Source organism: Salvelinus namaycush, unplaced genomic scaffold, assembly GCF_016432855.1.
Source record: "Salvelinus namaycush isolate Seneca unplaced genomic scaffold, SaNama_1.0 Scaffold42, whole genome shotgun sequence".
NCBI lineage: Eukaryota > Metazoa > Chordata > Actinopteri > Salmoniformes > Salmonidae > Salvelinus > Salvelinus namaycush.
Genome location: NW_024061109.1, coordinates 71,771 through 97,786, shown reverse-complemented (window position 1 = coordinate 97,786; position 26,016 = coordinate 71,771). Strand labels below are relative to the sequence as shown.

General features: G+C 45.2%; 1 protein-coding gene across 1 annotated transcript in view; it reads right to left on the bottom strand.

The window, feature by feature from the left end:
• The window catches only part of LOC120041226 (sterile alpha motif domain-containing protein 10-like), a 98,550-nt gene that overhangs the window by 22,725 nt on the left and 49,809 nt on the right, over nucleotides 1-26,016 (bottom strand). The window contains exon 2 of the mRNA XM_038986163.1: nucleotides 7,219-7,394. Coding sequence (XP_038842091.1) covers nucleotides 7,219-7,394 — 176 coding nt within the window. The remainder of the gene's footprint in view (nucleotides 1-7,218; nucleotides 7,395-26,016) is intronic.

Genomic DNA, 26,016 nt, shown 5'->3' with positions numbered 1-26,016 from the left:
TGACATATCTGTCTTGCAGGAAATCACGCACAGAACGAGCAGTATGGCTGGTGGCATTGTCATGCTGGAGGGTCTTGTCAGGATGAGCCTGCGGGAAGGGTACCACATGAGGGAGGAGGATGTCTTCCCTGTAACGCACAGCATTGAGATTGCCTGCAATGACAACAAATTCAGTCTGATGATGCTGTGACACACCGCCCCAGACCATGATGGACCCTCTACCTCCAAATCGATCTCGCTCCAGAGTACAGGCCTCGGTGTAACACTCATTCCTTCGACGATAAACGCGAACCATCAACCCTGGTGAGACAAAACCGCGACTCGTCAGTGAAGAGCACTTTTTGCCAGTCCTGTCTGGTCCAGCGATGGTGGGTTTGTGCCCATAGGCGACGTTGTTGCCGGTGATGTCTGGTGAAGACCTGCCTTACAACAGGCCTACAAGCCCTCAGTCCAGCCTATTGCGGACAGTCTGAGCACTGATGGAGGGATTGTGCGTTCCTGGTGTAACTTGGGCAGTTGTTGTTGCCATCCTGTACCTGTCCCGCAGGTGTGATGTTCGGATGTACCGATCCTGTGCAGGTGTTGGTACACGTGGTCTGCCACAGCGAGGACGATCAGCTGTCCGTCCTGACTCCCTGTAGCGCTGTCTTAGGCGTCTCACAGTACGGACATTGCAATTTATTGCCCTGGCCACATTTGTAGTCCCCATGCCTCATTGCAGCATGCCTAAGGCACGTTCACACAGATGAGCAGGGACCCTGGGCATCTTTCTTTTGGTGTTTTTCAGAGTCAGTAGAAAGGTCTCTTTAGTGTCCTAAGTTTTCATAACTGTGACCTTAATTGCCTACCGTCTGTAAGCTGTTAGTGTCTTAACGACCGTTCCACGGGTGCATGTTCATTAATTGTTTATGTTGGGGAACAGTGTTTAAACCCTTTACAATGAAGATCTGTGAAGTTATTTGGATTTTAACGAATTATCTTTGAAAGACAGGGTCCTGAAAACAGGACATTTCTTTTTTTGTTGAGTTGACATAGCTGACAAACTACAACGAATAATGAATAAAACCAAATGCCTCATTTGAACCAGCCAACCAACCACCAAACCAATGGTCTCATTAGAACCAGCCAACCAACCACCAAACCAACGGTCTCATTAGAAACAACCAACCAACCACCAAGCCAACAGTCTCATTAGAACCAGCCAACCAACCACCAAACCAATGGTCTCATTAGAACCAGCCAACCAACCACCAAACCAACGGTCTCATTAGAAACAACCAACCAACCACCAAGCCAACAGTCTCATTAGAACCAGCCAACCAACCACCAAACCAACGGTCTCATTAGAACCAGCCAACCAACCACCAAATCAACGGTCTCATTAGAAACAACCAACCACCAAACCAACAGTCTCATTTGAACCAACCAACTACCAAACCAACAGTCTCATTAGAAAAAGCCAACCAACCACCAAATCAACGGTCTCATTAGAACCAGCCAACCAACCAACAAACCAACAGTTTCATTAGAAACAACCAACCACCAAACCAACAGTCTCATTTGAACCAACCAACTACCAAACCAACAGTCTCATTAGAAAAAGCCAACCAACCACCAAATCAACGGTCTCATTAGAACCAGCCAACCAACCACCAAACTAACGGTCTCATTAGAACCAGCCAACCAACCACCAAACTAACGGTCTCATTAGTACCAGCCAACCAACCACCAAATCAACAGTCTCCTCATACACAACTGGACAAGCTATTTTTATTCTCTATTGATTAGTGTTCCATTCTGAAGGAAATGCGTTCTTAGTTTCTGCTGCTCATAACTACGTCAGAGATATGGAGTAACTGTTGACCATGCAGATGGTCCAAAATAAACCCCAACACCCTGTTGAGCAATTAGAAAGAGCTGCAGTATCACTTCTTCATCTTTTGTGTCGTTTCTTATGATCAGTGTGTCAGCATGTGATGTGTGAAAAGAGATTCTTAAAATTAGACAGTGTCTTCTGGCCCTACCTCATCAACATTCACTGTGTGTGTGTGTGTGTGTGTGTTTATGTAGGTTTGTGTGCGTGTCTGTGTGTCTAGGCTGTTGTTTTACTAAAGTTATTTCCTTATTAGTGCTGATCTCTGTTAAACCAACTTAATGGGCTCTAATCTAATCATCTCTCCACAGATAGCTGGACACACACGCACACGGACACGCACACAAAGACTGCCCTCTGTCTCTGTACTGTTGAATAATACATAGTGAGTCTTGTTGCTCAAAGTCATGTGTAAATCCTACAGCATGTTCTTCATACCATAGACAAGGTTTATAATGATAAATCCTCTATATATTCACATGGAAACAGCCTCGTAACCCATCTTTGATTAAGCCTTTCAGACCTGTCTTAGGGATTAGAGTAGCTGTGAATTATTAAACAGCGCGGTGCGTGTTTGCACTTTCTTGTCGCCAACAGTTTCTCAAGGGCTTTGGAGAAATGGAACAAAGAACCTCCTTCCTCCCATGACTCCGTTGGCTTACAGGGCAACCAGGAAGTGTGTTGTTATGTCATGCTCTCATTTAGGTCAGGCACTGTAAAAATAGAATGCTTTTTTTGCCTTTGTTTTGTTCTAGAAGTGCACAGATGGGGTTCCATATTGTACGAGAGCATCTTGTGGAAGAGACTGGCTTTCTGAAGTGTGTCTTTACTATGCAGGGTCACATAATCAACCACAGGACCATGCCATCGTGGTAACCACATTTCAACATTGACAAACCTTGTATAAAATATTTTGAATTTGTACCTTTAAAACAATGTCAGATTTTCAACGTTATATTCACTTTCAGAAAATAAATAATGGCCCAGCAGAACCTCCAACTGGAGAATTGATCTATCTACAGTTACATTTTGGTCTCACATCCAGGATGTTAACGAAGCCCAGCCCTGCTTAGCTATGCTAATTGTCTCTAACTATTACCAATGTGCCATCATGAGAATGATTGTTGAGAGATCTCCACTGCTGCTATCGAAGTCATTCCAAAGGGTAGGTTTAATTAAGAGAGCAAATGAAATGTAACCGTACTATATCCCTCATATAGTATATCATCAATGATGCTATTTAGCCCTATACACTGTAGTATAAAGGGCTATTATTTCAATTCAACCCTGAATTCAGCTCAACACAGACAATACAATAGGACTAGAATTTCAAACTCTGGATAATTTAAAATGCATTGAATTGATATTGAATCGTGTTTGGTTGTCAACACAACCAAATGTCAACATTTGAAGGAGAAGTATCTTCTGCTTGGATAGTTCCCTCTGTACCACTGACTTAGTCTGGCTTTAATTCCACTTTGTCTACAAATTCACGTCTCCATCTCAATCAAACATCTATGATAAAGAATAGGACTAAATCAAATCAAACTTTATTTAAAGTGTATTTAAAGTTTGGATTTTATTTGATTTAGTCCTATTCTTTAACAAACTGGAATTAAAGTCAGACTAAGTAAGTGGCACAGATGGAACTATCCAAGCACAGTTGCGACCATTCATTTAGTATTTTGAGCTCCACCTGTTTAGCAAAAATAAAATATTTGCCTGTTTTACATGTTATTTTGGCGTTGCATATCAGTTTGCAAACAATGTAAAAAACAATTTCTGCTTTCTGTAGTGGAGAGGCAGCCAGCGAATGAACAGAGCGTAGGTGTTGGTAATCTTCTCTATTTGTGCCGTGATTGGCTCATTGTTCTGTCACTCACGGGGACACTACGTCAAAGCAAAATCTACCAGAAGAGCTCAGCAGTTCAAGCCCCCTTGGGTGCTACCATATATTTACATTAGAAGTACCTGTCCAAGAAGGCTTAAGGTCATTGGCCACAGATAAAATGACTTCAAATCACGTTGTATATACCGTAGCTTTTTTAGACTGATGATGTCACCGTCACACTTTCAAAATCTTAGCTGGCAAGCTAGCTAGCTAGACAAGCAGTCATCATAATGAATCATGACACAATCTACTGGCAAATCCTTTTCAATTCTTGTCATATCAAAATAAATTCTAGATAAAACGTATCTGTGCTCATCGGCCATTGGACATACAGTTTAAGTCGGGAAGTTTACATACACCTTAGCCAAATACATTTAAACTCAGTTTTTCAAAATTCCTGACATTTTATCCTAGTAAAGGATCTAGGATCACCACTTTTATTAAGAATGTGAAATGTGAGAATAATAGTTCATATTTATTTCAGCTTTTATTTCTTTCATCACATTCCCAGGGGTTCAGAAGTTTACATACACTCAATTAGTATTTGGTAGCATTGCCTTTAAATTGTTTAATTTGGGTCAAACGTTACGGGTAGCGTTCCACAAGCTTCCCACAATAAGTTGGGTGAATTTTGGCCCATTCCTCCTGACAGAGCTGGTGTAACTGAGTCAGGTTTGTAGGCCTCCTTTCTCACACACACTTTTTCAGCTCTGCCCACAAATGTTCTATAGGATTGAGGTCAGGGCTTTGTGATGGCCACTCCAATACCTTGATTTTGTTGTCCTTAAGCCATTTTGCCACAACTTTGGAAGTATGCTTGGGGTCATTGTCAATTTGAAAGACCCATTTGCAACCAAACTTTAACTTCCTGACTGATGTGTTGAGATGTTGCTTTAATATATCCACATAAATTTCCCACCTCATGATGCCATCGATTTTGTGAAGTGCACCAGTCCCTCCTGCAGCAAAGCACCCCCACAACATGATGCTGCTAACCCGTGCTTCACGGTTGGGATGGTGTTCTTCGGCTTACAAGCCTCCCCCTTTTTCCTCCAAACATAACGATGGTCATTATGGCCAAACAGTTCTATTTTTGTTTCATCAAACCAGAGGACATTTTTCCAAAAAGTACGATCTTTGTCCCCATGTGCAGTTGCAAACTGTAGTCTGGCTTTTTTATGGCGGTTTTGAAGCAGTGGCTTCTTCCTTGCTGAGCAGCCTTTCTGGTTATGTCGATATAGGACTCATTTTACTGTGGATATAGATACTTTTGTACCTGTTTCCTCCAGCATCTTCACAATATCCTTTGCTGTTGTTCTGGGATTGATTTGCACTTTTCGCACCAAAGTACGTTCATCTCTAGGAGACAGAACACGTCTCCTTCATGAGCGGTATGACGGCTGCGTGGTCCCATGGTGTTTATACTTGCATACTATTGTTTGTACAGATGAACGTGGTACCTTCAGGTGTTTGGAAATTGCTCCCAAGGATGAACCAGACTTGTGGAGGTCTACAATTTTTTTTCTGAGGTCTTGGTTGATTTCTTTTGATTTTCTCATGATGTCAAGCAAAGAGGCACTGAGTTTGAAGTTAGGCCTTGAAATATATCCACAGGTACACCTCCAATTGACTCAAATATGTCAATTAGCCTATCAGAAGCTTCTCAAGCCATGACATAATTTTCTAGAATTTCTAAGCTGTTTAAAGGCACAGTCAACTTAGTGTATGTAAACTTCCTACCCACTGGAATTATGATACAGTGAATTATAAGTGAAATAATCTGCCTGTAAATAATTGTTGGGAAAATGATGTGTGTCATGCACAAAGTAGATTTCCTAACCCACTTGCCGAAACTATGGTTTGCTTCCCCTGCCTGCTATTTGGTGGAGAGGGTGTGTGGTCCAAGTCTTGGTTTAAGGATTTAAAACATCTTTCTGAAAGGGTCTCTTTTCCAATCTTAAAATAATAAAAATGTACATGCAACACCATGGGCCAGAAAAGCTTGAATACATAATTGGCCGTGCTATCCATTCAGCATGACTTCTGCTGCATTCAAAACAACTGGGAACTCGGAAGTGGGAAATCTCTGACTTCCAACTTCAGTACGTTCAAGACAACTGCGAACTCTGAAAAAAATTTGCTCGGACACGAAAATACGTTTTGAATGGTCATCCAACTCGGAATTCCAAGTCGGAAACTCAGGCCTCTTTCTAGAGCTCTGACTTTCCTACTTGAAGATCATTGATGTCATGATTCAACCTAGCTTTATTCTCGAGTTCCCAGTTGTCTTGAAAGCACCATAAATCCAGAGAATGCCAGACTTTGATGACAAAGTTTGATGACAAATCTTGCCCACAAGGACTGCCACACCCCCTTCCTGTTTAAGTGAGCACAACAACGAGTTCAAAAATATGTCTTGTATGCTGCTGCATAAATTATGTAATATGCCAGGATATGTATTCTGCAGCTAAGAAAGTAATATGTTGGGTAGTAAGCTGTTAGTAGTCCATATGTCTCACCCTAATAATTTGTTCCCTCTCCCCCTCAGAACTTAGCCTACTATTCTGACTTGGTGGTGCACATGTAGCCTATAACCTGTTTTAGAGAAATGTCATAATCGAATATTGTAAGAGCTTTCATTGTCTGCTTATATGCCCCTATTATTTATCTTATGGTTCTGACTTGGTGTACAGGGAGAATACTGTAAGAACGGCCCATGTTCTGAATTCTGTTGCTGTACATTTCAAAAGTGCTGAAAAACGTGTCCGTCCTAGCTCGCTCATTAATGTCATATATTGTAAATCTCAATTGTTATATTGCTTATATACTGTAGGTCTATCTCATTAGTATCTTATTCATAATTTGAGGTAATGTTGGAATGATGTATTTCATTGTTTTGCTTACTTTGTGTATTTTAATTAGGCAATTATATTTTCTGACGTTGTTTCAAAGGTACAAATTCAACATATTTTATACAAGGTTTGTCAATGTTGAAAATTGGTTACCATGGTGACATAATCCTGTGGTTGAAATTTCACACTTAAAACAAAATACTTTTTTCAAATCCAATGTACTTTTGCTCAGTGGGATAGCACTACACTCCTTTATTCTTCTCTCTCCCAGAGAGGATTCTGTACCTGCATTCATCTCATTACCTGTTTTTAATCAATCATCTCTTACATAATCAGTCTCTCTTGTGGGTTTCTGAGGCTGTAGCAGCTCTTGTGATGAGGAGGGACGAACAATCAAACATCCTTTGTAGTACGCTGTTGAGACTCTATAATGAGAGACACAAGGCAGTGCTACTGATCTATGAAGCATGTGTTTAGATCTCTCTATGTTTAAGGACGTGTTATTTCTAGTGCTGGTGTCTAAATTGTCATCTGGCACTGCCCATTATGAGTGTGAGTGTGCGTGTGTGTATGTGTATGTCTGTGCATGCCCATTATGATACCTGTATGCCCTCTGTGCCAGGCTGCTGCAGTAGTTTGACGGTGTGTGTGTTCTTCTGCCCCCTCCCATCGTGCCAGGTCAGACTGGCCCCTGGCCGACGAGGCAGCTGGTAGCTGAGCTCCTCTACAGACACTGTGTGCTCCAGGGACGCACGGCAGAAACTGAAGCTGGACGCTGCTGAAGACAGAAAGAGACACAAAGAGAGAGAGAGAGAGAGAGAGAGAGAGAGAGAGAGAGAGAGAGAGAGAGAGAGAGAGAGAGAAAGAAAAAAAGAGGGAGAGAAACATTTAATTTCCATCCCACTTATGATCAAAATAAAATTTAAAAAAACATGACATTCCATTAAAGCCACTCTCAGTTGCATGTGGCCATGTCACGAAATGGGCACCGTGTTACAGTGGTCATCAAACATATACATAAGAGATCACTTAGGGAAAATTAAACACATTTTTAGGAGATTAAACTCAAATCCAGGATTAACCTAACAAAAACCCTCCATTTCAATGTGACTACTACTATTACCACTACTACTTAAACACTTCACTGACTCTGTCCACTCAACCCTACCCTTTAGTCTCTCTCTCTATGGTGTGTGAGTGGCAGCTGCCAGGCTGAGTGAGAGCTGATAACTGGGTCTAAAGCCCTGGGTGGCTCAACCCCAAGTCCCTGTTATCACACACAGAAGAGGGAGAGAACGCCTAACAATAAAAAAAAATGAAGTTTTTGTTTGATACTGATTTGTATTAGGATCCCCATTAGCCGACTCCAATGGTGACAGCTAGTCTCCCTAGGGTCCGACACAAAAAGACAAATACATTACAAACAAAAATAATTTACAATTTACATTCATTTAAAACATTAACATAGACATTACTAGTATTAAAGAAACATTTTTTAACAAAATCACATTTTCACATGTGAAATTGCTGTTTTCACATGTTGAGGTTAAATTTCAACACATCACCTCAAGTATGAATTGCAGTTGCACATGTGAAAATTTCTCATGCAAAAATCAATCACGTGAAAATGTAATTAGCATTTTCACATATAAAAATTACATTTAAAAATTACATTTGCACTTTCAAATATAAGAAAACTCCACATATGAAAATCTCACTTTCACATGTGGAATTGCAAGTTCACATGTGAAAACGATTTACATTTGAAAATCTAATTTGCAGTTTCACATGTATGAAACATTCATATGTGAAAATCCAACTGCAAGTTCACATGTGGTGGTGAAATAGCATTACAGTGCCTTGCAAAAGTATTCACCCCCGTTGGTGTTTTTCCTATTCTGTTGCATTACAACCTGTAATTTAAATGGATTTTTATATGGATTTCATGTAATGGACATACACAAAATGGTCCAAATTGGTGAAGTGAAAAAATAATAATAATACGGAAAATTGGTGCGTGCATATGTATGTATTCACCCCTTTTGCTATGAAGCCCCTAAATAAGATCTGGTGAGACCAATTACCTTCAGAAGTCACATTAGTTAAATAAAGTCCACCTGTGTGCAATCTAAGTGTCACATGATCTGTCACATGATCTCAGTATATGTACACCTGTTCTGAAAGGCCCCAGAGTCTGCAACACCACTAAGCAAGGGGCACCACCAAGCAAGCGGCACCATGAAGACCAAGGAGCTCTCCAAACAGATCAGGGACAAAGTTGTGGAGAAGAACAGATCAGGGTTGGGTTATAAGAAAATATTAGAAACTTTGAACATCCCACAGAGCACCATTAAATCCATTATCAAAAAATTGAAAGAATATGGCACCACAACAAACCTGCCAAGAGAGGGTCGCCACCAAAACTCACGGACCAGGCAAGGAGGGCATTAATCACAGAGGCAAGAAAGAGACCAAAGATGACCCTGAAGGAGCTGCAAAGCTCCACAGCGGAGACTGGAGTATCTGTCCATAGGACCACTTTAAACTGTACACTCCACAGAGCTGGGCTTTATGGAAGAGTGGCCAGAAAAAAGCCATTGCTTCAAGAAAAGCAAACACATTTGGTGTTCGCCAAAAGGCATGTGGGAGACTCCCCAAACATATGGAAGAAGGTACTCTGGTCAGATGAGACTAAAATTGAGCTTTTTGGCCATCAAGGAAAACGCTATGTCTGGCGCAAACCCAACACCTCTCATCACCCCGAGAACATCGTCCCCACAGTGAAATATGGTGGTGGCAGCATCATGCTGTGGGGAAGTTTTTCATCGGCAGGGACTGGGAAACTGGTCAGAATTGAAGGGATGATGGATGGCGTTAAATACAGGGAAATTCTTGAGGGAAACCTGTTTCAGTCTTCCAGAGATTTGGAGAGATTGGGACGGGGGTTCACCTTCCAGCAGGACAATGACCCTAAGCATACTGCTAAAGCAACACGGAGTGGTTTAAGAGGAAACTTGGAATGGTCTTGGAATGGTCTAGTCAAAGCCCAGACCTCAATCCAATTGAGAATCTGTGGTATGAATTAAAGATTGCTGTACACCAGCAGAACCCATCCAACTTGAAGGAGCTGGAGCAGTTTTGCATTGAAGAATGGGAGAATCCCAGTGGCTAGATGTATAGAGTTTATAGAGACATACCCCAAGAGACGTGCAGCTGTAATTGCTGCAAAAGGTGGCTTTACAAAGTACTGACTTGGGGGGTGGTGAAAAGTTATGTTTTTTGTCTTATTTCTTGTTTGTTTCACAATAAAAAATATTTTGGATCTTCAAAGTGGTAGGCATGTTGTGTAAATTCAATGACACAAACCCCCCAAATATCAATTTTAATTCCAGGTTGTGAGGCAACAAAATAGGAAAAATGCCAATGGGGTGAATACTTTTGCAAGCCACTGTATTCTCCTAACATGTGAAAAGGTGGTGTTAACATGTTGCAGTAGCAATGTTCCCACATACGGAATTGCAAATTCTGTAACGCTATTCTGTAAAAAAGGTAATTTAGCCTACCTGAGTATAATGATTCAAGTGTGTTAAAAATGATGTATTATTTCTGAGCCATCCATTTGGAGTGTTACTGCAGCAGGCGCATGCTATTGTTCTTCCTAATTTGTTCAGTGACCATTGGACAAAGGGGTGGCAGGTAGCCTGGTGGGTAGGAGTGTTGGGCCAGTAATCGAAAGGTTGCTGGATTGAATCCCTGAGATGATAAGCTAAAAAATCTATAATTCTGCACCTGAGCCAAGGCAGTTCACCCACTGTTCCCCGATGATGTTGATTAAGGCAGCTCCCTGCACCTCTCTGATTCAGAGAGGTTGGGTTAAATGTGAAAAACACATTTCAGTTGAATGCATTCAGTTGTACAACTGACTAGGTATGCCCCTTTCCCAAGCTGCAACCTAAGAGGTATGCATCACATGCTCTGCTCACATGTACTGTAATGGTCTGAGCCTAAACAACAATGGAACACAAAGCTTTTACTATCTCATCCTGGAATATACAAGTTCTGACGTCATCTGCCTCTGGCCTGAAGAGCAGGAACCCAGACTTCATCAAATACAGACATTGTAATCCTATAAGAACCATGATATAGATGAGATGGACCAACTGGTTGCCCTCTAGGTTACAGAGGTAACCTAGAGGTTGCCCTCTAGGTTACAGTCCCATCCACTAAACTACCAGGTGTGAAAAGGGAAGACTCGGGTGGTATATTCATTTGATATAGAGCAGACCTAACCCACTCTATTAAAATTGCCAAAACAGGACATCTGACTAGAAATGATCTCAACAGAAAAAAATGTCCTAATTTGTGCTACCTACTGTATATCCCCCCAATAGAATCCCCATAAATGAATGATGACACCTTCTCCATATTAGGGGGGAGATCAACCATTTCCAGGCCCAGGGACATGTACTAGTCTGTGGCAACCTAGAGCCAGAACTGGACAAGAACCTGACACTGTCAGCCCACAGTGGGGCTAACACTTACCATAGTCAATGGTAGGCTTCGAGGGGACTCCTACTGTAGGTACACCTACAGCTCATCCCTTGGCAATAGTACTGTAGACTACTTTATTACTGACCTCAACCCAGAGTCTCTCCGAGCGTTCACAGTCAGCCCACTGACACCCCTATTAGATCAGAGCAAAATCACAGTCTACTTGAACAGAGAAATACTCAATCATGAGGCATCAAAGCCAAAGGAACTGTATAATATTAAGAAATGCTATAGATGGAAGGAATGTAGTGTAGCAACCTACTAAAAAACAATTAGGCAACAACAAATTCAATCCCTTCTAGACAACGTCCTTGACAAAATATTTCACCATGACAGTGAAGGTGTACATTTGTACTTGGCAGTAGAAAGGCTAAACAGTATATTTGACCTTTTAGCTTCCAAATCAAATCAACATATTTCAAGCAGACACCCTAAGAAAATGAATAACAAATGACAAATGGTTTGAAGAATGCAAAAACCTAAGAAAGAAATTGAGAAACCTATCCAACCAAAAACGTAGAGACCTAGAGAACCTGAGCCTTCACTACGGTGAATCACAAAAACAACACAGAAATACACTATGGAAAAAGAAGGAACAGCAATGTAATTGAAGAATCCATAGAATCTAACTACTTTTGGAAAAATTGGAAAACTATAAACAAACAACAACACAAAGAGTTATCTATTCAAAATGGAGATGTATGGATAAACCACTTCTCCAATCTTTTTTCTACTGAAATGCTCAGTGCCTTTCAATGTGGCAACGTCATAGGATGCCACCTTTCCACAAGTCAGTTTGTCACATTTATGCACTGCTAGAGCTCCCCAGTCAACTGTAAGTGCTGTTATTGTGAAGTGGAAATGTCTAGGAGCCACAATGACTCAGCCACGAAGCGGTAGGCCACGCAGCTCTCAGAAGGGGACCGGCGAGTGTTGAAGCACGTCTGTCCTCAGTTGCAACACTCACTACCGAGTTCCAAAATGCCTCCGGAAGCTGTCTGTCAGGAGCTTCATGAAATGGGTTTCCATGGCCAAGCAGCCGCACACAAGCCTAAGATCACCATGGGCAATGCCAAGCGTCGACAGTAGTGGTGTAACGCTTGACACCATTGAACTCTGGAGCAGTGGAAATGCATTCTCTGGAGTGATGAATCATGCTGGTAGTCTGACAAGCCAATCTGGGTTTGGCGGATGCCAGGAGAACGATACCTGCCCAAATGCATAGTGCCAAATGTAAAGTTTATCACTAATGCTCTTGTGGCTGAATGGAAGCAAGTCCCCGCAGCAATGTTCCAACATCTAGTTGAAAGCCTTCCCAGAAGAGTGGAGGCTGTTATAGCAGCAAAGCGGGGACCAACTCCATATTAATGCCCATGAATTTGGAATGAGATGTTCGATGAGCAGGTGTCCACATACTTTTGGTCATGTAGTGTATATTTCCCATGCCAATAAAGCCCTTTGAAATGAATTGAGAGAGAGCGCGAGAGAGAGAGAGTGTGAGCGATAAAGAATTAGAGAGAGAGAGAGAGAGAGAGAGAGATATGGGACAAACACCAAATTGTGACTCTGCTTGCAGAATTCTGTAAAAATATATTCTGTGTACAACGTAAATTACCAAATAATGCATGCAGAGCAGAAATAGGCCGATACCTGCTAATTATCAAAATCGAGAAATGAGACGTTCAATTCTACAACCACCTAAAAGGAAGTGATTCCCAAACCTTCCATAACAAAGCCATCACCTACAGAGGAATTGCCCCAGGAGAGCAACACAATTAGACCCAACCAAATCATGTGAAAACTAAAAGATAATTACTTGACACATTGGAATGAACTTACAAAAAAACAGAGCAAACTAGAATGCTATTTGGCCCTAAACAGAGAGTACACAGTGGCAGAATACCTGACCACTGTGACTGACCCAAACTTAAGGAGAGCTTTGACTATGTACAGACTCCGCCGTAGGCAGACCTGGCTCTCAAAAGACAGGCTATATGCACACTGCCCACAAAATGAGGTGGAAACTGAGCTGCACTTCCTAACCTCCTGCCAAATGTATGACCATATTAGAGACCATATTATTTTGGAAAGTCTGTGAGTGCAATGTTTACTGTTCATTTTAATTGTTTATTTAACTTTTGTATATTATCTACTTCACTTGCTTTGGCAATGTTAACATATGTTTCCCATGCCAATATAGCCTCTTGAATTGAATTGAGAGAGTGTCTGTCAGAGAGAGAGAGAGAGAGAGAGAGAGAGAGAGAGAGAGAGAGAGAGAGAGAGAGAGAGAGAGAGAGAGACCCAAGACGCTTGCTTTTATTTTGTAGAATGGATATACTGCCCCATCTTCTCTTCTCTGTCATCCCTCTCTCTTTAACATCCTCCTCTCCACTCATATTATCCAGATCAATTTACAGTAGTGAGTGCGTACATTTTCATACTTTTGTCAGTACTAGTCACCCAAGGGAATCAAACCCACAGCCCTGGTGTTGCAAGCACCATGCTGCACCAACTGAGCCACGCATCTGCAACTGAAGATGCCGCCGTCACCCCGTAGACTTATGAAAATAATGAGTCTTTAATTGAAAAAGCTCAAAGGAGCCTCGGCCTCTCTCTCTTTCTCTCCCGCTTGGTTGTGTTATGTAAGCCAGTCTTTAAGCCAGTCTTTAAGCCAGTCTTTAAGCCAGTCTTTAAGCCAGTCTGCTAGCACCCCTAACATGATTACCACTCAGAAAGAAGAACTTGTCAAGTACCAAATATCTAATGAAGAATAAACCATGATACCAGATCACAACCAGACACAAAGAGAGTGAGAAAAAGAGAGTGAAATATGGAGAGAAATAGGGTGAAAAGAGGGCGAGAGAGACAAAGAGAGTTAAGAAGTCAGGGACGATATAATTAATACCTCTTTCTATCAAAAAGAACAAAAACCCAATGGGTTATAAGAGAATAATACATGACCTTCAGTAAAGTTTCTCTCTCATTCTCTGGTATTAGTGTCTCACACGTTTTCTATCCCCTCTCTCTCTCTCCATCCTCTTTATCTCACCTCTCTCTTTCTCTCCCATCTGCTACCTCTCTCTCTCTCTCTCTCACTTCTCTCTCTCCCTGCTCTCTCTCTCCCTATCTCTCTCTCCCTCTCTCATTTCTCTTTCTCTACTACTCTCTCTCTGCTCTCTCTCTCCTCCATTTTTCTATAATTTCTCACTCTCTACTGCTCTCTCTCTCCCTCATCTCTCTCTCGTTTCTCTCTCTACTACTCTTTCTCTGCTCTCTCTCTCCCTGCTACCAGCTTCCTCTCTCTGCTCTCTCTCTCCCTGCTACCAGCTTCCTCTCTCTGCTCTCTCTCTCCCTGCTACCAGCTTCCTCTCTCTGCTCTCTCTCTCTCTCTCTCTGCTCTCTCTCTCTCTCTCCCTGCTACCAGCTTCCTCTCTCTGCTCTCTCTCTCTCTCCCTGCTACCAGCTTCCTCTCTCTGCTCTCTCTCTCCCTGCTACCAGCTTCCTCTCTCTGCTCTCTCTCTCCCTGCTACCAGCTTCCTCTCTCTGCTCTCTCTCTCCCTGCTACCAGCTTCCTCTCTCAGCTCTCCCCCTCTACCTTTCACCTACAGTATCTCCCTCTCTACCGGTCTCAGCTCTCCCTCTCTACCTTTCACCTACAGTATCTCCCTCTCTACCTGTCTCTGCTCTCCCCCTCTACCTTTCACCTACAGTATCTCCCTCTCTACCTGTCTCTGCTCTCCCCCTCTACCTTTCACCTACAGTATCTCCCTCTCTACCTGTCTCAGCTCTCCCTCTCTACCTTTCACCTACAGTATCTCCCTCTCTACCGGTCTCAGCTCTCCCTCTCTACCTTTCACCTACAGTATCTCCCTCTCTACCGGTCTCAGCTCTCCCTCTCTACCTTTCACCTACAGTATCTCCCTCTCTACCGGTCTCAGCTCTCCCTCTCTACCTTTCACCTACAGTATCTCCCTCTCTACCGGTCTCAGCTCTCCCTCTCTACCTTTCACCTACAGTGTCTCCCTCTCTACCTTTCACCTACAGTGTCTCCCTCTCTACCTTTCACCTACAGTATCTCCCTCTCTACCTGTCTCAGCTCTCCCTCTCTACCTTTCACCTACAGTATCTCCCTCTCTACCGGTCTCAGCTCTCCCTCTCTACCTTTCACCTACAGTATCTCCCTCTCTACCGGACTCAGCTCTCCCCCTCTACCTTTCACCTACAGTATCTCCCTCTCTACCTGTCTCAGCTCTCCCTCTCTACCTTTCACCTACAGTGTCTCCCTCTCTACCTTTCACCTACAGTATCTCCCTCTCTACCTTTCACCTACAGTGTCTCCCTCTCTACCTTTCACCTACAGTATCTCCCTCTCTACCGGTCTTAGCTCTCCCCCTCTACCTTTCACCTACAGTGTCTCCCTCTCTACCTTTCACCTACAGTATCTCCCTCTCTACCGGTCTTAGCTCTCCCCCTCTACCTTTCACCTACAGTATCTCCCTCTCTACCTTTCACCTACAGTATCTCCCTCTCTACCTTTCACCTACAGTGTCTCCCTCTCTACCTTTCACCTACAGTATCTCCCTCTGTACCGGTCTCAGCTCTCCCTCTCTACATTTCACCTACAGTATCTCCCTCTCTACCTGTCTCAGCTCTCCCCCTCTACCTTTCACCTACAGTATCTCCCTCTCTACCGGTCTCAGCTCTCCCCCTCTACCTTTCACCTACAGTATCTCCCTCTCTACCGGTCTCAGCTCTCCCTCTCTACCTTTCACCTACAGTATCTCCCTCTCTACCGGTCTCAGCTCTCCCCCTCTACCTTTCACCTACAGTATCTCCCTCTCTACCGGTCTCAGCTCTCCCTCTCTACCTTTCACCTACAGTATCTCCCTCTCTACCGGTCTCAGCTCTCCCTCTCTACCTTTCACCTACAGTGTCTCCCTCTCTACCTTTCACCTACAGTATCTCCCCCTCTACCTTTCACCTACAGTGTCTCCCTCTCTACCGGACTCAGCTCTCCCCCTCTACCTTTCACCTACAGTATCTCCCTCTCTACCGGTCTCAGCTCTCCCTCTCTACCTTTCACCTACAGTATCTCCCTCTCTACCGGTCTCAGCTCTCCCCCTCTACCTTTCACCTACAGTATCTCCCTCTCTACCTTTCACCTACAGTATCTCCCTCTCTACCGGACTCAGCTCTCCCCCTCTACCTTTCACCTACAGTATCTCCCTCTCTACCGGTCTCAGCTCTCCCTCTCTACCTTTCACCTACAGTATCTCCCTCTCTACCGGTCTCAGCTCTCCCCCTCTACCTTTCACCTACAGTATCTCCCTCTCTACCTTTCACCTACAGTATCTCCCTCTCTACCGGACTCAGCTCTCCCCCTCTACCTTTCACCTACAGTATCTCCCTCTCTACCGGACTCAGCTCTCCCCCTCTACCTTTCACCTACAGTATCTCCCTCTCTACCGGACTCAGCTCTCCCCCTCTACCTTTCACCTACAGTATCTCCCTCTCTACCTGTCTCAGCTCTCCCTCTCTACCTTTCACCTACAGTATCTCCCTCTCTACCTGTCTCAGCTCTCCCCCTCTACCTTTCACCTACAGTATCTCCCTCTCTACGTGTCTCTGCTCTCCCCCTCTACATTTCACCTACAGTATCTCCCTCTCTACCGGTCTCAGCTCTCCCCCTCTACCTTTCACCTACAGTATCTCCCTCTCTACCGGTCTCAGCTCTCCCCCTCTACCTTTCACCTACAGTATCTCCCTCTCTACCTTTCACCTACAGTGTCTCCCTCTCTACCTTTCACCTACAGTATCTCCCTCTCTACCTGTCTCTGCTCTCCCCCTCTACCTTTCACCTACAGTATCTCCCTCTCTACCTGTCTCTGCTCTCCCTCTCTACCTTTCACCTACAGTATCTCCCTCTCTACCGGTCTCAGCTCTCCCCCTCTACCTTTCACCTACAGTATCTCCCTCTCTACCGGTCTCAGCTCTCCCCCTCTACCTTTCACCTACAGTATCTCCCTCTCTACCGGTCTCAGCTCTCCCCCTCTACCTTTCACCTACAGTATCTCCCTCTCTACCGGTCTTAGCTCTCCCTCTCTACCTTTCACCTACAGTATCTCCCTCTCTACCAGTCTCAGCTCTCCCCCTCTACCTTTCACCTACAGTATCTCCCTCTCTACCTGTCTCTGCTCTCCCCCTCTACCTTTCACCTACAGTATCTCCCTCTCTACCTGTCTCAGCTCTCCCCCTCTACCTTTCACCTACAGTATCTCCCTCTCTACCTGTCTCAGCTCTCCCCCTCTACCTTTCACCTACAGTATCTCCCTCTCTACCTGTCTCAGCTCTCCCCCTCTACCTTTCACCTACAGTATCTCCCTCTCTACCGGTCTCAGCTCTCCCCCTCTACCTTTCACCTACAGTATCTCCCTCTCTACCTGTCTCAGCTCTCCCCCTCTACCTTTCACCTACAGTATCTCCCTCTCTACCTGTCTCAGCTCTCCCCCTCTACCTTTCACCTACAGTATCTCCCTCTCTACCTGTCTCAGCTCTCCCCCTCTACCTTTCACCTACAGTATCTCCCTCTCTACCGGACTCAGCTCTCCCCCTCTACCTTTCACCTACAGTATCTCCCTCTCTACCGGACTCAGCTCTCCCCCTCTACCTTTCACCTACAGTATCTCCCTCTCTACCTGTCTCAGCTCTCCCTCTCTACCTTTCACCTACAGTATCTCCCTCTCTACCTGTCTCAGCTCTCCCCCTCTACCTTTCACCTACAGTATCTCCCTCTCTACGTGTCTCTGCTCTCCCCCTCTACATTTCACCTACAGTATCTCCCTCTCTACCGGTCTCAGCTCTCCCCCTCTACCTTTCACCTACAGTATCTCCCTCTCTACCGGTCTCAGCTCTCCCCCTCTACCTTTCACCTACAGTATCTCCCTCTCTACCTTTCACCTACAGTGTCTCCCTCTCTACCTTTCACCTACAGTATCTCCCTCTCTACCTGTCTCTGCTCTCCCTCTCTACCTTTCACCTACAGTATCTCCCTCTCTACCGGTCTCAGCTCTCCCCCTCTACCTTTCACCTACAGTGTCTCCCTCTCTACCGGACTCAGCTCTCCCCCTCTACCTTTCACCTACAGTATCTCCCTCTCTACCGGTCTTAGCTCTCCCTCTCTACCTTTCACCTACAGTATCTCCCTCTCTACCAGTCTCAGCTCTCCCCCTCTACCTTTCACCTACAGTATCTCCCTCTCTACCTGTCTCTGCTCTCCCCCTCTACCTTTCACCTACAGTATCTCCCTCTCTACCTGTCTCAGCTCTCCCCCTCTACCTTTCACCTACAGTATCTCCCTCTCTACCGGTCTCAGCTCTCCCCCTCTACCTTTCACCTACAGTATCTCCCTCTCTACCTTTCACCTACAGTGTCTCCCTCTCTACCTTTCACCTACAGTATCTCCCTCTCTACCTTTCACCTACAGTATCTCCCTCTCTACCTTTCACCTACAGTGTCTCCCTCTCTACCTTTCACCTACAGTATCTCCCTCTCTACCTTTCACCTACAGTGTCTCCCTCTCTACCTTTCACCTACAGTATCTCCCTCTCTACCTGTCTCAGCTCTCCCTCTCTACCTTTCACCTACAGTGTCTCCCTCTCTACCTTTCACCTACAGTATCTCCCTCTCTACCTGTCTCAGCTCTCCCCCTCTACCTTTCACCTACAGTATCTCCCTCTCTACCTGTCTCAGCTCTCCCCCTCTACCTTTCACCTACAGTATCTCCCTCTCTACCTGTCTCAGCTCTCCCCCTCTACCTTTCACCTACAGTATCTCCCTCTCTACCTGTCTCAGCTCTCCCCCTCTACCTTTCACCTACAGTATCTCCCTCTCTACCTGTCTCAGCTCTCCCTCTCTACCTTTCACCTACAGTATCTCCCTCTCTACCTGTCTCTGCTCTCCCCCTCTACCTTTCACCTACAGTATCTCCCTCTCTACCTGTCTCAGCTCTCCCTCTCTACCTTTCACCTACAGTATCTCCCTCTCTACCGGTCTCAGCTCTCCCTCTCTACCTTTCACCTACAGTATCTCCCTCTCTACCTGTCTCAGCTCTCCCCCTCTACCTTTCACCTACAGTATCTCCCTCTCTACCGGTCTCAGCTCTCCCTCTCTACCTTTCACCTACAGGAGCTCCCTCTCTACCGGTCTCAGCTCTCCCCCTCTACCTTTCACCTACAGTATCTCCCTCTCTACCGGTCTCAGCTCTCCCCCTCTACCTTTCACCTACAGTATCTCCCTCTCTACCTGTCTCAGCTCTCCCCCTCTACCTTTCACCTACAGTATCTCCCTCTCTACCTGTCTCAGCTCTCCCCCTCTACCTTTCACCTACAGTATCTCCCTCTCTACCGGTCTCAGCTCTCCCTCTCTACCTTTCACCTACAGTATCTCCCTCTCTACCTGTCTCTGCTCTCCCCCTCTACCTTTCACCTACAGTATCTCCCTCTCTACCTGTCTCTGCTCTCCCCCTCTACCTTTCACCTACAGTATCTCCCTCTCTACCTGTCTCAGCTCTCCCCCTCTACCTTTCACCTACAGTATCTCCCTCTCTACCTGTCTCTGCTCTCCCCCTCTACCTTTCACCTACAGTATCTCCCTCTCTACCTGTCTCTGCTCTCCCCCTCTACCTTTCACCTACAGTATCTCCCTCTCTACCGGTCTCAGCTCTCCCCCTCTACCTTTCACCTACAGTATCTCCCTCTCTACCTGTCTCTACTCTCCCCCTCTACCTTTCACCTACAGTATCTCCCTCTCTACCTGTCTCAGCTCTCCCTCTCTACCTTTCACCTACAGTATCTCCCTCTCTACCTGTCTCTACTCTCCCCCTCTACCTTTCACCTACAGTATCTCCCTCTCTACCGGTCTCAGCTCTCCCTCTCTACCTTTCACCTACAGTATCTCCCTCTCTACCGGTCTCAGCTCTCCCCCTCTACCTTTCACCTACAGTATCTCCCTCTCTACCTGTCTCTACTCTCCCCCTCTACCTTTCACCTACAGTATCTCCCTCTCTACCTGTCTCTGCTCTCCCCCTCTACCTTTCACCTACAGTATCTCCCTCTGTACCGGTCTCAGCTCTCCCCCTCTACCTTTCACCTACAGTATCTCCCTCTCTACCTGTCTCAGCTCTCCCTCTCTACCTTTCACCTACAGTATCTCCCTCTCTACCGGTCTCAGCTCTCCCTCTCTACCTTTCACCTACAGTATCTCCCTCTCTACCTGTCTCTGCTCTCCCCCTCTACCTTTCACCTACAGTATCTCCCTCTCTACCTGTCTCAGCTCTCCCCCTCTACCTTTCACCTACAGTATCTCCCTCTCTACCGGTCTCAGCTCTCCCTCTCTACCTTTCACCTACAGTATCTCCCTCTCTACCTGTCTCTGCTCTCCCCCTCTACCTTTCACCTACAGTATCTCCCTCTCTACCTGTCTCTGCTCTCCCCCTCTACCTTTCACCTACAGTATCTCCCTCTCTACCTGTCTCTGCTCTCCCCCTCTACCTTTCACCTACAGTATCTCCCTCTCTACCGGTCTCAGCTCTCCCCCTCTACCTTTCACCTACAGTATCTCCCTCTCTACCTCTCTCTACTCTCCCTCACTACCTCTCTCTACTCTCCCTCCCTACCCCTCTCTACTCTCCCTCCCCACCTCTCTCTACTCTCCCTCCCTACCTCTCTCTACTCTCCCTCCCTACCTCTCTCTACTCTCCCTCCCTACCTCTCTACTCTCCCTCCCTACTTCTCTCTACTCTCCCTCCCTACCTCTCTCTACTCTCCCTCCCTACCTCTCTCTACTCTCCCTCCCTACCTCTCTCTACTCTCCCTCACTACCTCTCTCTACTCTCCCTCCCCACCTCTCTCTACTCTCCCTCCCCACCTCTCTCTACTCTCCCTCACTACCTCTCTCTACTCTACTCTCCCTCCCTCCCTCCCTCTCTCTACTCTCCCTCACTACCTCTCTCTACTCTACTCTCCCTCCCCACCTCTCTCTACTCTCCCTCACTACCTGTCTCTACTGTCCCTCCCCACCTCTCTCTACTCTCCCTCCCCACCTCTCTCTACTGTCCCTCCCTACCTCTCTCTACTCTCCCTCCCCACCTCTCTCTACTGTCCCTCCCCACCTCTCTCTACTCTCCCTCACTACCACTCTCTACTCTCCCTCACTACCTCTCTCTACTCTCCCTCTCCACCTCTCTCTACTCTCCCTCACTACCTCTCTCTACTCTCCCACCCCACCTCTCTCTTCTCTCCCTCACTACCTCTCTCTACTCTCCCTCCCCACCTCTCTCTACTCTCCCTCACTACCTCTCTCTACTGTCCCTCCCCACCTCTCTCTACTCTCCCTCCCCACCTCTCTCTACTCTCCCTACTCTCCCTCTCTCTGCATCCCCATCCCTCCTTTTCCTTTCTCACTGCTGTCCAATCAAACACAGCAGAACTCAACTAACCCAAAAGGAGGGACACATTCTAACTGCTAAGGTTTATGGGATACACTTGCTGTCAGCTGAGAGGAGCAAACATGTTTTTTAAAAGCCAGAGACTGTTTCATACAGCAGAAGGGATACAGGGATCAGGGAACCATGACGGAGAAACCAAAAAGAAAAGAGACTGAAGCAGTGATGCCTTTTTCTGTCTCTGCTCTCCTCTGTACCTGAGCAGGGCAGTTAACCCACTGTTCCCTTTCCCTTACTTCTGCTTTTTCCTCTCTCCCCTCCCTCCATCTCTCCCTCCCTTCCACACTCTGCTTTCCTCTCTCCCTCCATCTCTCCCTCCCGCTCTCTGCTCTCTACTGTCCTATGCTGTGAGGTCTGTGGGGTTGAAAACACAGGCCAGACTGTCTCATTACTGTCACTCAGTCTGAGGGAGGAGGAGACTGGGGGGAGAGAACAGAAAGAGAGAGGGGGGTGGAGGGAAAGAACAGGAATCTGGTTTCTGTCCATCATAGTCAACTTGTCAGGGAGAGGGGGAGGAGAGGAGGAAGGAGGGAGTGGAAAGTGCTATGTCAGTGTATGACCTGGAAACTGTAAATCTATTGGTTATGGGCGAAGAGAGAGAAAGATGGAGAGAGCAGGGGGAGTAGAGAGACGCAGAGAGAGAGAGTAGATAGAGGTAGAGAGAGAGAGTAGATAGAGGTAGAGAGAGAGAGTAGAGACAGGGAGAGAGGGAGAGTAAAGAGAGGTAGAGAGAGAGTAGAGACAGGTAGAGAGGGAGAGAGAGACAGGTAGAGAGACGCAGAGAGAGAGAGTAAATAGAGGTAGAGAGAGAGAGTAGAGAGGTAGAGAGACGCAGAGAGAGAGAGTAGATAGAGGTAGAGAGAGAGAGTAGAGAGGTAGAGAGACGCAGAGAGAGAGAGAGAGACAGGTAGAGAGACGCAGAGAGAGAGAGTAGATAGAGGTAGAGAGAGAGAGTAGATAGAGGTAGAGAGAGAGTAGAGAGGTAGAGAGACGCAGAGAGAGAGAGTAGAGACAGGTAGAGAGGGAGAGTAGAGACAGGTAGAGAGATGCAGAGAGAGAGAGTAGATAGAGGTAGAGAGAGAGAGTAGATAGAGGTAGAGAGAGAGAGTAGAGACAGGTAGAGAGGGAGAGTAGAGACAGGTAGAGAGGGAGAGTAGAGACAGGTAGAGAGGGAGAGTAGAGACAGGTAGAGAGAGAGAGTAGAGAGAGGTAGAGAGAGAGAGTAGATAGAGGTAGAGAGAGAGAGTAGAGACAGGTAGAGAGGGAGAGTAGAGACAGGTAGAGAGGGAGAGTAGAGACAGGTAGAGAGAGAGAGTAGATAGAGGTAGAGAGGGAGAGTAGAGACAGGTAGAGAGGGAGAGTATATAGAGGTAGAGAGGGAGAGTAGATAGAGGTAGAGAGAGATTGTAGAGACAGTTAGAGAGGGAGAGTAGATAGAGGTAGAGAGAGATTGTAGAGATAGGTAGAGAGGGAGAGTATCCTTAATGTTAAAGTTTAAAGTTTACCTATACAATGTTAACACATGTTTCCCATGCCAATAAAGCCCCTTGAATTGAATTGAATTGAATTGAATTGAATTGAGTAGAGACAGGTAGAGAGGGAGAGTAGATAGAGGTAGGGAGAGAGAGTAGAGACAGGTAGAGAGGGAGAGTAGAGAGAGGTAGAGAGAGAGAGTAGAGACAGGTAGAGAGGGAGAGTAGAGACAGGTAGAGAGGGAGAGTAGATAGAGGTAGAGAGAGAGTAGAGACAGGTAGTGAGGAAGAGTAGAGACAGGTAGAGAGAGATTGTAGAGACAGGTAGAGAGGGAGAGTAGATATAGGTAGGGAGAGAGAGTAGAGACAGGTAGAGAGGGAGAGTAGAGAGAGGTAGAGAGAGAGTAGAGACAGGTAGAGAGGGAGAGTAGATAGAGGTAGAGAGAGATTGTAGAGACAGGTAGAGAGGGAGAGTAGAGAGAGGTAGAGAGACTCAGAGAGTGGGAGAAAGAAAGAGTGATTGGTTGAATAGCTGAGGAAAGAGAATAGTAGTTGAGTAGATTGTCTCATGTTGGACTCACTGTCCAGAAAATAACAGAAGCCATAACAACATGTCAACATGTTTTAGTGTTTTAAAATCGGTTTTGGATAAAGCTTCCCAACACCACCCATATAACCAATCTATTTTAGTTATGCTTAAAGATAACGTGCTCCCATCACCCCCTCCCCTTTCACAGAGGTCATAATACACCAGGCTAAACTGACCTCTGTCCAGGGAAAATAAGAGTTAACCTCCTGGCTATGAATCTACAGTACCGTACAGGATATACACCCCTTCGTGAAGACCAGACACACATGATTAACTATTGACCCCACCTTTATTGACACAACACTAACTAACCTCACAGCGTATTGTTTTATTGACACAACACTAACCTCACAGCTTATTGTTTTATTGACACAACACAACTAACCTCACAGCGTATTGTTTATTGACACAAACACTAACTAACCTCACAGTGTATTGTTTTATGACACAACACTAACTAACCTCACAGTGTATTGTTTTATTGACACAAACACTAACTAACCTCACAGCGTATTGTTTTATTGACACAACACTAACTAACCTCACAGTTATTGTTTTATTGACACAACACTAACTAACCTCACAGCTATTGTTTTATTGACAAAACACTAACTAACCTCACAGCGTATTGTTTTAGACACACACTAACAACCTCACAGTCGTATTGTTTTATTGACACAAACATAACTAACCTCACAGTTATTGTTTATTGACACAACACTACTAACCTCACAGCATTGTTTTATTGACACAACACTAACTAACCTCACAGTGTATTGTTTTATTGACACAACACTAACTAACCTCAAAGCGTATTGTTTTATTGACACAACACTAACTAACCTCACAGCTATTGTTTTATTGACACAACACTAACTAACCTCACAGCGTATATTGTTATGACACAACACTAACTAACCTCACAGCTTATTGTTTTATTGACACAACACTAACAATCACAGCGTAGTTTATTGACACAACACTAACTAACCTCACAGCGTATTGTTTTATTGACAACAACACTAACTAAACCTCACAGCTGTAGTTTTATTGACACAACATAAACTAAACTCACAGTATTGTTTTATTGACACAACACTAAATAACCTCACAGTTATGTTTTATTGACACAACACTAACTAACCTCACAGCTTATGTTTTATGACACAACACTAACTAACCTCACAGTGTATTGTTTTATGACACAACACTAACTAACCTCACAGCTTATGTTTTATTGACACAACACTAACTAACCTCACAGCGTATTGTTTTATTGACACAACACTAACTAACCTCACACGTATTGTTTATTGACACAACACTAACTAACCTCACAGCTATTGTTATTGACACAACACTAAACTAACCTCACAGCGTATTGTTTTATTGACACACACTAACTAACCTCACAGCGTATTGTTTTATGACACAACACTAACTAACCTCACAGTATTGTTTATTTGACACAACACTAACTAACCTCACAGTATTGTTTTGACCAACACTAACTAACCTCACAGCTTATGTTTTATTGACACAACACTAACTAACCTCACAGCATATGTTTTATTGACACAACACTAACTAACCTCACAGCGTATTGTTTTATTGACACAACACTAACTAACCTCAAAGCTTATTGTTTATTGACACAACACTAACTAACCTCACAGCTTATTGTTTTATTGACACAACACTAACTAACCTCACACGTATTGTTTTATTGACACAACACTAACTAACTCACAGCATTTTTTTATTGACACAACACTAACTAACCTCACAGCTATTGTTTTATTGACACAACACTAACTAAATCACAGCGTATTGTTTATTGACAAACACTAACTAACCTCACAGCGTATTTTTTATTGACACACATAAAACCCCACATCATCTTTCTCCACCTCCTCCCTCACTCTATTTCTCCCCCCCCTACCCCTCCCTCTTTTCTCACCCTCCCCCCCCTCTCTTTTCTTCCCCCCCCCCCCCCTTTTCCTTCTACCCATCCCCCCCCCTCTCTTTTACCCCTCCTCCCCTTTCTCTTCCCCCCCCTCCCTCCCCTCTTCTCCCCCCCCCCCCCCCTTTCTTTCTCCCCCCCTCCCCTCTTCTCCCCCCCCCCCCTTCTTTCTCCCCCTCCCCTCTTCTTCTTCCCCCCCCCTTCCTCCCCCCCCCCCCTCTTCTCCCCCCCCCCCCTTCTCTCCCTCTCCCCCTTTCTCTCCCCCTTCCCTTCCCTCCTTCCTCACCCTCCCCCCTTCTTCCCCCCCCCTCCTCTTTCCCCCCC